This window comes from Emericellopsis cladophorae (assembly GCF_022114955.1).
Source record: "Emericellopsis cladophorae strain MUM 19.33 chromosome Unknown NODE_30_length_267324_cov_122_989508, whole genome shotgun sequence".
NCBI classification, from domain to species: domain Eukaryota; kingdom Fungi; phylum Ascomycota; class Sordariomycetes; order Hypocreales; family Bionectriaceae; genus Emericellopsis; species Emericellopsis cladophorae.
In genome coordinates this window covers 121638-135200 of record NW_026250955.1, presented here as the reverse complement: position 1 = coordinate 135200, position 13563 = coordinate 121638, and the positions used below count along the sequence as shown (strand labels likewise).

General features: G+C 54.9%; 5 protein-coding genes across 5 annotated transcripts; 3 read left to right on the top strand and 2 right to left on the bottom strand.

The window, feature by feature from the left end:
- Nucleotides 1-98: 98 nt before the first annotated feature.
- On the top strand, nucleotides 99-1412 carry J7T54_008526 (uncharacterized protein; the record flags this gene model as incomplete). Its single annotated transcript, XM_051507336.1, has 3 exons — nucleotides 99-194; nucleotides 262-567; nucleotides 621-1412. The coding sequence occupies 3 exons, from the start codon at nucleotides 99-101 to the stop codon at nucleotides 1410-1412; spliced, it is 1194 nt and encodes a 397-aa protein (XP_051361464.1).
- Nucleotides 1413-1450: 38 nt separating this feature from the next.
- Nucleotides 1451-4685, bottom strand: J7T54_008525 (uncharacterized protein; the record flags this gene model as incomplete). Its single annotated transcript, XM_051507335.1, has 2 exons — nucleotides 1451-4397; nucleotides 4639-4685. 2 exons carry the CDS (start codon nucleotides 4683-4685, stop codon nucleotides 1451-1453), a joined length of 2994 nt encoding a protein of 997 aa, XP_051361463.1.
- A 931-nt stretch (nucleotides 4686-5616) lies between these two features.
- J7T54_008524 (uncharacterized protein) lies at nucleotides 5617-7445 on the top strand (the record flags this gene model as incomplete). The annotated part of the gene is made up of 2 exons (XM_051507334.1): nucleotides 5617-5771; nucleotides 5834-7445. 2 exons carry the CDS (start codon nucleotides 5617-5619, stop codon nucleotides 7443-7445), a joined length of 1767 nt encoding a protein of 588 aa, XP_051361462.1.
- Nucleotides 7446-9181: 1736 nt separating this feature from the next.
- On the bottom strand, nucleotides 9182-10911 carry J7T54_008523 (cytochrome P450; the record flags this gene model as incomplete). Its single annotated transcript, XM_051507333.1, has 2 exons — nucleotides 9182-9750; nucleotides 9846-10911. 2 exons carry the CDS (start codon nucleotides 10909-10911, stop codon nucleotides 9182-9184), a joined length of 1635 nt encoding a protein of 544 aa, XP_051361461.1.
- Nucleotides 10912-12655: 1744 nt separating this feature from the next.
- On the top strand, nucleotides 12656-13197 carry J7T54_008522 (uncharacterized protein; the record flags this gene model as incomplete). The annotated part of the gene is made up of 2 exons (XM_051507332.1): nucleotides 12656-12801; nucleotides 12852-13197. 2 exons carry the CDS (start codon nucleotides 12656-12658, stop codon nucleotides 13195-13197), a joined length of 492 nt encoding a protein of 163 aa, XP_051361460.1.
- Nucleotides 13198-13563: the final 366 nt, after the last annotated feature.

The following is a 13563-nucleotide window of genomic DNA, read 5'->3' as shown; positions in this document are numbered from 1 at the left end:
CAACCTCACTTCTGTGACCTGTCCGCTCTCATAACATGGAGCACTACGGCGGGAGCACCCCCCACACTCCTTGACAACCTCCCCTTGTACCCGAAGCCATGCCTACGAGCCGTAGTAGGGAGATCTGCGCTGGCCATCATCCCTCGCGCCGATCGCGGCATGGCTGTCGAAACTGCAAGCTCAGGAAGCTCAAGGTTCGCAGACCGTCACTGCACGATAATCCATTGAGCTGACTTTGCCTGCTTCCACCCCCGGCATCAGTGCGACGAAGGAAAACCCCAGTGCAAGAAGTGCTGCTCATTCGGCGTCTTGTGCAATTTTATGCCGCAGCACGGCGACCTGCAGCCTGTTGCTGCTAGCAGGAAGCCTACCTTGGTGGTCCAATGCAAGGTCCAGCCTCAACCACCATTCTCCAGTCTCGTTTGGACATCTGACGAGTCCTACTCTTATCTTTTGAGTGCGAAATGCCAGGACTTTGTTACCCGCTATCTTGGTCGCAGCCTCATCACCCCGGATGACCCTGCCATGGTCCAAGTCAACCACAGGATGCTGAGACTGGCATTTACCGTGAACATGCCCTTCCACCAGAGACCCTAGTTCCATAGACTGACATCTGACAGAATCCATTCCTGATGCACGCGTCTCTTGCCGTGGCCTTTGCACACGATCGGTACCTATTGACCTCATATCATGGCACCAGTCCACGCAACGTGCAAGAATGCTACCACTGGGCTCAAGGTACCGCCCTCTTGCAGGAGCGTTTAAAAGAGCCCATTCAACCCCAAGACAAGGACGCAGTCTGGGGTACTGCCGCTGCACTCGCCATGCTCTCCTTTGCCTCTTCCGATGTGTACACGCCGCAAGACTCTTGGCCACTCCGGTCATCTGGGCGTTCCGACCTAGACTGGCTGCGGATGAATGAGGCAAAGGACTCGCTGTGGCACATTGTCAACCCGCTCAGGCGGGACAGCTTGTTTAGCGTCTTATCTGCGACGTATGCTCAGTTGCATGCCCCTCTGCCAGACAAGGGCGCGGATGGCATACCGCCAGCCTTGGCAGCTCTGTGCTGGCTCACAGGGTCGTCCACCGTGGACACCAATCCGTATCTACACGCGACACACGCAGTAGCACAGATACTGCAACTGCCGGATAGCGAGGTAACGACGGGCCTGGCACACCCTTTCATGCGCAGCATCCGTGGTCCTTTCAAGGAGCTTCTCCTCGCGAGGGACGCTGTCGCGCTCTTGTTGCTGTACCTCTGGTATCGCAAGGCGAGTCGGACTATATGGTGGATCGCATTGCGCGCTAGAGTGGAAGCCCCTGCCATCAGTTCATATCTACAGCTACACCACGGAGGCAATGCCATGTTGCAAGCGTTTCTCCCCGGAGGCGCTTTTGCCGATGGCGTGTGAAGTTTCTCTTTTCTGATTTCAATTGTCTATGCCTGTCGCTACGCATCCTGTTCGTACTCATCAATCACACTGGCCGGTTTGCTGAACTTGCCCAGTGGCTTGTACTCGAGATCATGGAACCCGAAGCCTTTGGGCCCGCCTATCTCGAGACCCCTCGCCGTCGACGTCCACCTCTCGGACGCCGTGATGCCTATCACGACCACAGGCAGGCCATATCGGTAGTCCTGCGTCCCCAATGCTTCGCCATTCTGCGCATCGAGTACGGTGACCAGATCGGGCACGACGGCCAGGATCTCCTCATTACCATCCGGATGCACTTTCTTGGCAAATATGTTCTCATTCTTAAAGGGAATGACGAGCTTTTCCTTCGAAGCATCCGTCTTCTCGTCACTCGTCGACTCAATGGTCACCTCGCCATATGCGTGGCCCATCTTGAGCACGCGCTCCACGCCGACAATCTTGCCCTTGAAGAGGACGCTCGCCGACGCGGCACCACCCACCTCCTCGATAATGGACTCGGCCACAGTGTCAATGGTATTCGTGCAACGAGCCAACGCCACGGCGCGACCGATGCGCCACGCGAGAGACATTGTGTTTTCGACCACCCATTTCTTTGTGTTGGCACCACTCACGGGGCCCTTTGCGCAGCCGACGTGCGAACCCATCTGGGACAGCGCCGCGCGTAGGGCACGTTCGGCGTCGAGCTCGGTAGGCGCCTTTGTCATGAAGATGATGCGGCCGTTGCCGTCAGAGATACACGTCGGGATCATCATGGCTTTCTTCTCATACACAACCGGTGTGGTCTGCCACGAGACAGGATACGCGCGGCCCATCCAGTCGCCGTCAATGGCGGGAATGTCCAGAGCATTGGAGGCGCCGATGATGAGACCCTGCAGACCATTGCCGCCGCCAATCTCGAGGGGGATCACGGCGTTAGGAGACTTGTTTAAGAAGGCATACAGCTCGCGCTGTGATTCGAGGATCTCGTCGCCAACGGGCTTTTCTGTCGAGACCTGTGGCGAGCCCTTGGCACCGCCGCATGCGACCAGGTCATCGTCTTTGAGATCGTGGGGAGAGATGACTCGCAAATTGACACCCTGGCGAACCATCTGTCTCAAGCGAAGGAAGTGCTGGTATGGGCTGCCACCGCCACCTGTCCCTAGGATGTAGCACCCTGTCGAGATGAACTCGAGATCAGTCTCGGATAGCAGCCAGGTCCTCCTGACGACGTGGGGCCTGTAAGCACTGATAGACTCCTTTGTGTGCACCAGACTTCCAGACAAGGGAGCCTCTTCTTTTGACACGTCGCCATGATTACCGTCTGTTTTCAACGCAACATGATCTGCATCATCCGCAAAGTCCCCGTTGGCCTCATCCAGGATAGGCGCCGACTCGATATCCGTCCGGGAGTAGTCGAAATCACCGACTGCTTTAACGATGATCCTTGACTTGTCCGCAATATACTGCAGTGGGAAACTCTCTATCTCTGCGATCGTGACCGTCTCCCGCAGCGCACCGCTGGTGACGGCAACCTCGATCGCGCGTTGCGACACGACCTCCATGACTTCGGCCTTGCTGCGTGACTCTGTGTTTTCAACCGAGTCAACGACACCGCTGACACGTGCTGTCGCGGCACCGATAGCGTTGGCGACGCCAGACCAGTTGGGTTTGACCACGCGGCTCGCGCCGTTCAGGGAGTCTGGCGCGATGACTGCACCGCCACCGACGAGAACGACTGGTATCGGGTCCGGTGATGTCTTCATCGTGTCGACAATCTGTTCCAACATGGCCTTGACCTTGGAGGTAAACTCGGGGAGACTGGAAGTTAGGCTGTCCTGGCCGTCTACCTTGCTGCGGTCGCCAATCTCGACGGAAGCATCGCCCAGGACCGTGTAGTCCGTCGTCGTGGGAATGCTACCGCCAAACACGAGCGCCTTTTGGCGAATCTGGTAACCTACAGACTCGGGTCCAACGGTCAACCTGCCAGCCTTGTCTTTGCTGACGATGGAGCCACCGCCGAGACCGATGCTCCTCACATCTGGATAGCTAAAGTTTGTCCTCACGCCAGCAATCTCGCTGTAAGCGGCAGCCTGTCGGGGAAAGCCGTTCTTCTGCAGGAGACCGACGTCGGTGGTTGTTCCACCAATGTCGACAACCATCATGGCCTCTTTGATATCCTGATCCTGCATCAAAAAGGCAGCTCCGCGCATACTGTTGGTGGGACCACTTGAGAACGTCCTGATCGGCAGACGAGCTGCCGCGCTGGCGGGGATGATGGTGCCATCATTCTGCGTGATGAAGAGGGGGCAATGCAGGTTGAGCTTCTGCACGGCCGTTTGGAAGGAGTGGATTGTCCTCCGCGCAAAGGCGAGGATGGACGCGTTGAGGATGGCAGCGTTCTCCCGCTCAAAGAAACCAATGTTCGCCACGTCCTTGGAGCAGACAACGTCAGCTTCGGGATAGACGCTCCTCACGACCTCGGCTGCCGTCTCTTCCTGACGATGAAACACGTCGATGGGGCTGAAGACACCGACAATGGCAATGGATTTGATGCCCTTGGCCTTGATGGCCTCGACCTCGCGTTTGACCTCTTCAACGTCCAGCTCCGCGATGAGCCCACCGTCAATCTCCAGCCCGCCCGAAATCAGACTACAGTGACCGCATATAATGCCCCGTAACCTCGGCGGCCAGTCGATGCCAATGGGGATATCCTTGGAGAATGGTCCGCATAGACGGATGACGGCCACTTTAGCCAGACGCGACTGGTCCATCTCCACCACGGCGTTGATGAAATGGGTCGTGCCAATGGTCACGCTGGCAACATCGGTCGGGTTGGCGGCCGAGGACTGCGAGAACATGGACTTGATGACATTGTTGATGCCGTCGCTGGGGTTCTTGGTGGTGCTGGATTTGTGGTAGGCGAGGATGCCGCGAGACGGTGTGCTGGCCTGGGTGAGGTCGAGGATGACGCCGTCGGTGTTTGTGCTGTTATTGGTTGTCAGTCTGGACACTACTGTAGCTGATTGAATTTCTTCGACCGAGGAAGCTAGCGGGCAAGCAGCGAGCAGCCATCGCGTACTCTGACAACCAGTGCCTCCATCCCGCCTACCAGTGGAAGGGACTACTTTCACAATTGGTGAACAAGGCCGCTTCGGCACTGGGCTGCTCTTCATGGCTTCTTTACAAAGGCCGAGGGAAACGCATCGGAATGTTTTGCTGAACTCACCCACCGACGTCAACGCCTATGCGCAGAGCTGGAGATGCTGTCGCCATCTTGGCTGGGTCCTCCAAGATTCGCGTTCCTGGATAACACTGGAGTTTGATCACCATGCTGTCTCCCTGTAAGCGGGCTTTCACACATGAAATAGTTCCGGGACGGCCGTGATACGTCCAGATCGCATTACGCCGAAGTCGGTCGGTCAAAAGGTCTCTTCTCGGATGCTGTCTGGGTGACCTCCGACATGTGGTTGGAAGACAACGGGTTCAACCCAATCGACGCACGCCGTTGTCGGGTTTCGTCGTCTTAGTAAACAATGACATGCCGTCGATTATTCCCGTTGGCACCGCCGAGGATCTCGCTTGATAGTGCGTCTCCATCAATGCCTTATCATCCATGTTCTCCCTCAACTCTGAGTGCCGCGCATCGCTGATGCCGACAAAGGACATTGCCTCCTCGACGCGCTCTCACGCTGCCTTATCACGGCTTTTGCCCGAGCTTGCGGGGTCAAGGGTCCATCGCCGGGTCAAGGGTCCATCGCCGAGGGATGAGGCTCCATTATCTTACTTGGTTTCTCTCCTACGGGCAATAAGCATCTCCGCATTTGATAAGCTGCCATTGGCAATGCCACAATACCGCGCTGCGGCTTCGGTCCAAAGTGACTAGGGGGTTGGATCCATGGTTGCTTTGACAAATCACTATCCCGTGGCGGAGCCCGAAAGGATTATGGATCGCTAAGCATGCTGGCTCGCGTGGCATTCGGACAAAGGGGTCCGATATAGGCATGCTGCCTCCCCATATTTGATAAGTCGTGTAAGTAGTCCCAGGGTCTTGGGTCTCTGCTAGTCCGCGGACATACTGGTACCAAACGACAGGGCTGGTCTCCTGCTCTGGTCAATGGTGATAAGAAGCCGGCTGGCACTCTCTTGTCGATCGTCACTGACTGTCAAGCTCTCTCTTCAACGACCACGCTGAGCGAGGATAAACATGTCTGTTGTCCGTAGGATCAAGGATGCGGCTGTCCTCAAGGCTGACGAGTCACGCCATGAGGAAACTACAGCATGGTGCAACCGTGATCTAGTACCACTGCCCCCGTCGCGCCGAACCTGGGGATGGTTCAACTACTTTGGCGCCGCGTCTCTGTAAGTCAAGTCACATTGAAACCAAATGGCTGTGTCCGGCCCTCGCTAAGGACTGAGCAAAGGGGCGCGCTCAACGTCTCGACGTGGCAGACACCCAACACCTTCCTCACTCAGGGTCTCTCCGTCGGCCAGGCCATGGCCATCATCGTCGTCTCACGCCTCATCGTCTCCATCTTCACTTGCGTCATCGGCTGGATCGGCCTGACCTGGCACATTGGCTTCACCGTGCAGAACCGCTACACATGGGGCTTCCGTGGCGCCTACATCCCCCTGATCCAGCGTGTTATGCTCAACTTCATCTGGAACGCCCTCCAGTGCTGGAATGGTGGCAAGCTCGTCGCCGTCGCGTTGACGGCCATCTGGCCCTCCTTCAGCACGATGAAGAACACGCTGCCTGCCAGCGTACCCACGACTACCAGCGAGATGGTCGGCTTCACCATCTTCTGGCTCCTGTCCGTGCCCTTTCTGTTCATTCGCCCTGAGCGCTTCAAGAAGCCCTTCTTCTTCTCTTCACTGGGCTGCGGGCTCGCCATGTTCTCCATGATGGTCTGGTCCCTCTCTGTGGCCAAGGGCGTCGGCCCCATCTTCTGGAAGGGACAGGACGTCCCGGCCACCTCGCGCTGGGGCATCTCCTGGATCATGATGGCGGCCTTGAACCAGGCCATTGGCCAGAAGGCTGCTGGTATGACCAACGAGAGTGACTTTTCGCGTTACGCCTGCAATAGATGGGGTTTGATTGTCGGCACATTTTCCGTGCAATGGATTATTGGTATCATTGTCTCGATAGCTGGCCTCGTCACTACGGCGGCTTGCCAGAGGATCTATGGTGAGATCTTCTGGAATCCCCCGGATCTGATGATGGTTATGATGGACAGCGGACATGGCTCCTCCGCTGCGCGTGCAGGAGTCTTCTTCCTGTCCCTCGCCTTCGGCTTCGCCATCCTCTTCCAGAACGTCTGCGGTAATGCTGTCGCCGGAGGCATCGACCTGTCCGGTATCTTCCCTCGTTACGTCGACATCCGTCGAGGCGCGCTCATTACTTTCATCGCCGCGTGGATCATCCAGCCGTGGCAGCTAATCAACCGTGCCGCCACTTTTGTCACGGTTCTGAGCTCCTTCTCCGTCTTCCTCGCGCCTCTGCTGGGTGTCATGATTGCTGACTACTACGTTATCCGTCGCCAGCGCATCAAGCTGAACGACCTCTACCGTCCCGAGGGTTCGGATTACTGGTACTCCCACGGTTTCAACTGGCGCGTCATCCCTTGCTGGATCGCTGGCTGGGCGCCCACAATCGGCGGTCTCGTCGCCAGCGCTGGTAAAATGACTGGCGCCCCTGATGCGCTGTTCCAGATTTACTACACAGCCTTCTTCACGGGCATGGCCATCTCTTTCATACTCTACTACAGCCTTGTGCTCGTCTTTCCCGTCGCGGGGGCTGGCGCGTTCGACTTGCACGACGACTGGGCGACATTTACCCCTAAGGAAGCTGCTGCACTGGGTGTCGTGCCCAATGAAAACGCAGAAGAGTTCCAACTTGCGAAGTTCGGCCAATCTGGCTATGCCAAGCATGGGGAGCCGACATCCGCGACACAGAAGGAGACATGGAGGGATCTGGAGGCGGATATGGGAGCGGAGAAGCCTGTTGGTCAGGTTGAGACAAGGACGGCAATTTGAGATGTAGAGGGAGTGGTACTCGTTAGGCTATAGATTCCAAATTGAGCTATCTTTCCTGCCACAGATGCCGCGTTGGTGCTTCCCCTTAGTAGCTAGATCACTGAACCTGGAATGCTTTGGCTTACTTCTTGATGGACTAGTACATGAAGTCGACAAGGCTTACTCCGTGTTGCTATTTCCAAGCCCAATGCACACAGGTTTGGTCAAGAGCCACGGGCAGTTCAAAGAGATATAGAAGTGTGATATACTTGCGCAAACACTTGAAAGAAGGACCAGTCAGACTGCATGACCTTAGACCACTACATCTTGCGGCAACCCTAGAGAAGATGTCAGCCATTATGTAAAGATACGCAAGATTATTTGAGTGCTCTCAAGCAGCCTCTTTTGACCCTCATTGAGAGTGAGAGGCCTAGACTCGACCTTTGCGTCCGAGGGCGCCTGCGGTTTCCGTGGTTTCTGTCCACAGGCACTGACGCCTTCCATCGCATGCGAATCACTCTTGGATTGTTGTTCTTTCCGTACTTCGAGGATCCCCTCGGAAAGTGCGGTATTTTGTGTTTGTGATGACTATATCATGCGTGCCCATCCTCCAGTCTCCCCTCTATCCTCTTTTGACTCTCCTTTACCAAGACATCATCATGGCCGCAGCATTCACAGCTTCCCACTACAACACCGGCTCGTTCTGGGGTTTCTCCAGTCCAGCCATCTCTTGTTTTGTCTTGTATTCCTCGTTCAAGCCTTTATTACCATATATCCACCTGGTCGGCTGCACCATGCACTTGCAACAGTCCGGTCTTCTTCACCCTATACCTTGTTGGCCTCAGAACCGCTTTCGGTATGTTATTATCGGCCTCAGACAAAGCTCTTCATCTCTGAGCTTTGTCTTGCCCTCTGCGACTCAACTCAAAAATGGGGTCCCTTGTGATGAGAGCACACTTTTCATCTCTAAACCTACACGGCGGAGAAGAGAAAACAAAAATAATCTGGATGAGCCCACTTGGCCTGCGGAGTGGCTAGCCTCACTTTTATACCATTTTTAGGTCCGATCCCGAACCCCAAAAACCCCGAACCCCAACAACTTGCTCTCGAATCAATCCTTTCAAGCTCGGCCCGTCTTTGATGGTGGGAACCTTGTAGGGTGGATGGACAATGGACGGTGGGACGATGGACATTCTTCTCTTGATTTGAGTTTGAGGGGGATGTGTCACTGGAGCTAGTCTTGGTATCTGATTGACAGTGTCGAGAAACATCAAGTTGCCTTCCTAATGTCGCTTCTTGATGTTGATGCAGTGCTCGCGAGATCAAATGTACGCGGGTGGCTGTCCATGTTGTTGTACTTGGCTCCTTGATCGTTCGACAGGAGGTTCACAGCCACATGCCTGGTACTGCAGTTGGCAAACCGAATCTCATCAGAGAGAGTGTGTACCTTAGCTTCCCGTACTATAAAGACTGTCCCCAAATTTTTTTTTTTTTAATAATTCCCTTGTGTGTTTCGTTTTCTCACAAGACTAGATCCGCTACCGCTTGTGAGTCGGCATCAGGGGCTCCCTATTTTCAAATAACGTCCATACATCTACCATGGACGCATTGGCGGTTCCCGTCAATCACGGAAGGAGCCTGCTGCTTCACGATGAAATGGAAGTTGGCCATGAAGAGTGACTTCTTCGAGGTACATCACCATTTGCAGAAGTTGAGTGAAGGACATTGTGTTAAATATCGACTACCAGCATCAGCCTTCAGTTCCTTTGCACCTTCATCTGCTCCAGCACAGCCGCATGGTCAATGTTGTGGGTGGTACCTCTCTCCTTGACAATCCTCGTGACATACTCACCCCTCACCTTCATCACCGTCCTAAAAGGCTTGGGCAGCGTGACAAAGCCCTCGGTGCAGTCCATGTCGTCGACGACATACCTCTCCCCGGTATCCTCGCGGATGCCAGCCTCGACGTCAAAGGCCCACAGCATGCGCGCCATCTCGATGAAGAGATGGTTTCGGGCAATGATACGGCCGGCGCAGATACGACGACCGTATCCAAAGCCCGTCTGGGGCAGGTCCTTGAGGTCACTCGTGTTGAGACCGCAGGCATCCACGGTCGGAGGCTGTGTCGTGTCGCCTGTCATCCAACGCTCGGGGTCGAATGAGTTGGGGTTGGCGCCGAACACGGACTCGTCACGACAGATGGCAAAAGAATTTGGCAGAACAATGGAATTGGCCGGGATGCGGTAGTCCATGTACGAGTCCTCCGTCTTGGTGAAGTGCGGCACGCCACCCGCGGCAACAGGACGCCATCGTAGGGTCTCGCTGACTGTGGATTCATGTCAGCCACTGTACAATAGCACAAATCCACTCATGTAGTCTCGGGCACAGACGGGGGGAAAGGTTATAAAAGTGGTCACATACCGATGGCATCGATGAAGGCCAGCTTGGGGCGATCGTCAAACGTGGGCATGCGATCCTTGCCCACAACCTCGTCCAACAGCTTCTGTGCTTTGGACACCCATGTACTGCCGCTGGTAACCCAGGCCACAATAAACCAGTCGAGCGCAACAGTGGAAGTGTCAAGGCCTGCGTCCGCGAGGACACCCAGATCAAAAGCTAGTTCTGTCTTGTCCATGTCTTTGCCCTCGGGCGAGGCTTTCATGTGCTTGCTAAAGTTCCAGCCAGGGTTTGATAGACCCTTGTGCAGGTTGCCCTCGTGTAGATTACACTCAAGCGCAAACAGCTCATCAGCCTCCTTCTTCCACGGAGCGAGGAAGCGTGGCAAGCGATTGATGGCGGGGATCGAGTCCACGAGGTAGGCTCCAACCTGGCCTGTCCTGACAAACGCGGCTTCCACCTTCTTACCGTCCTGCAAAGACTGCTCGTAGCCTGTCTTGAGGCGGTAACCGTAGATGAGACAATAGACGGTGCTGGCCATGGCGCGCTCGTGGTGATGGTGAAAATTGACACCCTTCTCGCCATGCGTCTCCATCTCCGTGATCTCATCCAGCAACAGCTGCTGGCTCTCCAAGTCCTGCAGGCGACGATACATGCTGGCTGACTTGGGTGTAAATAGCGGCGCCTCCATCCTCTGATGCAGCTTGTACTGGTCATCGTACTGGCGCAGCAGCAGGTGCATGCCCCTCGTTACCAGCTCCCCGGCCATAACCATCCTCGGGCGATCCGAGTACCTGGCACCCCTCTTGTTGAGCAGGTCGTGCGCAGCCTCATGCGTAGACAAGATTATGAGCGGCTTCCCCGCCATGCTGAAGTGCATAATAGGCCCATACTCCTTGCTCAGGTGATACAGGTGCAGCCATTGCATGCTCTTGGGTAGCTGGTGAATGTTTCCGATCACAGGCGCGGGCTTGGGACCAGGAGGCAGTGAAACGGCACTGCTGGACCGCTTGCCCAGCGGGAGAACAAGGTACAACAGGATAAAGGCGCCCACGAGGGCGAAGGCCACTGTCGGGGTAGAGTATGCCATGATCCAAGGTGGTGGGAAAAGAGACATGTATTGTACAGGCGGATAATTGGCGATGAATGCAAAGCTTGGCCACAGCTTGTTCAAACGAGGAACTTGAACAAAACCTTCGAAGAGAGGCAAGAAAGGGAATCGAGTGATTTAAGTGAGGGGAGGGGGCATATGCCAGTATGTCTGCTTAGCTGGCCACTCGGTCATTGAGTCTGGTAGTATCGCACCACATACCCCGAAGGACCCCTGGACGTGCATCACAGCGCCCCGAACCCAACCCTACAGTCATCTTGACTCCCAATCTTTGATCTGTGTTGCAGATTTCCACGCTTAGGTACATGAGGCCTGAACCAGTTCAATCCAGGAGCCGCTCAGACGACGGGTACAACGCCCAAGCCCAAGACTAAGACGCGGGACGCCGCGCCGTCCCGAGTAGGCACGTCTATTCCATTGCCTCCAATATTTCTTTATGTAGTTGGCTAGTGTTGAGGGGGCCGACTCGGAAAACTGGGTATGTTGCATATGCAGCTTAGGCTTGGGGAGAGACGGCAATACATCCAGACGAATAAGCATTGGCCAACAGGTCGAAGAGCATAAGCCATTATTGACCCAGCCAGTGATGGCGTGGTCGGTTCTTCTTTGAAAGGCAAGGCGAGGTGCGGCCTCAGCGATAGCTTTGTCATATCAGCCAATGCAATGATGTAGAGGGGACCAAGACCTAGATAAGCAAAAAGAATCAAGATTCATCGCGATATTGACATCCAATTTGGGTCCTAAATGCTGGCGTTTGATATCCCCCTGACGAGAGCGCTTGAGGATTAGAAAATGGCTTGATTACGTATATACTTTTCCGAAGCCATGTTACCCTGCCATCTGTAGTCTGCGCCGGGTGTAGACCCGAACATGTACCTTGGCTTTGCTGTCACTGTGTTCATCGTGGTGCTGAGAGCGGCCATGTCCTCCATATGGATGATGAATAAAGCTCCCTCTGTCGAGTCGGCAATGGCTGTTGGTATGTGATACAAGGACCGAAGATTTCAAAGGAGCAGGTGATCGGCTGACAGTGTTGCCTTGAGTCCTTCCGAAGTCGAGTTCGCTATGCTTTTACCTCTCGGCGGCAATATATACTTTTCCCTACTCGTCGCTGCGAGGTAGTTGAGGTTCGTCGTGTCAGCATTTAAATACTTGCCCAATTTTCGAGAACGTTGAACGTCGTTCAGTTGTTCTCGTGTCTGGTTGTAGCTGGCGCAGGTGGGTGGATAGCTCTTGGGCAAGCACAGACAATGCCTGGTTGTGCGGTGTGTCTTGTAACAGCAAGTTGGCTGCTTTGCTTATCTGATAATTGGCATGACCAAAGTATTCCTATGCAGAGTATTGGCTGTGCGTAGGCCGCTTGTCTAGCCCAGTTCCCCCAAGATGCGACCTGCGAGGACACGTATTTAGACTGCATGTGCGCCAACACGGAAATCATGCTGGGCGTCGAAGGTTGGACTTTCACCAGTCACACCGTTGTTGAAAGTTTGGGTACGCAGGCTCTCCTTGATTCATCCGCTGCACACAATTTACTGACATGGCACAGCCGCCGCCAACAACGCCAAAAGCATGTGCAACGAGCCTGGTCGCGACTGAAGACTTGTCGCGCCCATTGCGGCAGTCGTCTCGGAGTTTTTTTGCACCATTGTTTGTGCCGTCGACGGTGTGTGTCTGCCACAGCTTGGAGGAGTAGGCCTGGCAAGCTCATAGCCACTTCGTGGCCATGATATATAGGTTGAAATCAACATCTCGATGGACTTGTGCTCCATGGATCCTGGTCCTCCCCATCTCGCAGCTGCTGAAGCTTCAACTGGTTCTCAAAAAGACTATCTACCAGATGCTGATGTTCGGCGTGGGCACATGCATCATGTAAGTCTAGTCGCTCGACGTGTCGCACATTCGTCCGCTGACATGCGCAGCATCACTGTGATTAGTATCATCCGCTTCCCCGGGCTCCTCCGGTACTCGTTCACCACAATCCTGAATTACAACAACTTTATGGTCGCGATCTACTCCATCATCGAGTGCAATGTTTCCATCATGTGCTGCTGCATGCCTGCAGTCCTCGCCCTCCTACGACGTACGTACCCTCAGATATTCGGATCGGCCAGTGGCTTCTACGAGCGCAGCGATGAACCCAACAAGCCACACTCGCTCATGACCTTTAGTGGCAGTGGCGTAACTCCCAAGCCCAAACGTGGCATACAGAAGAGTGTGACGAACACCGTCAGCTACGAGACCAAGCCAGACGACGGGTCAGATTAGCTCGAGTTGATGGAAGTCGAGGGTAATAGGCTGGACCGCAAGTGAAATCCATGAAGCCGCACTTTGTTTTGGATAGATACAGTACCTTGGATACCATGGTAACCCGAAAAGGGGCCACTCTTTTCAATAGTGTTGAGATTCGCATCAGGTACGAGCCGGACCTTTTGATCCGCACTTCGACTTGTGGCGCTGGAGAGAGTGAGACGCTGCGAGACACTGTGCTCGTGTTTGGAAGCATGAGACATGTTGCGCGCTTTGCGAGGACAGCCCGGGGCACATTTCTCGATCTTCTCGGGGTTTCTCTCCTTGAAACGCCGTTATCGACATCTTCAGCAAATGCGCAGAAATTCACCGTGTTCATCTCCC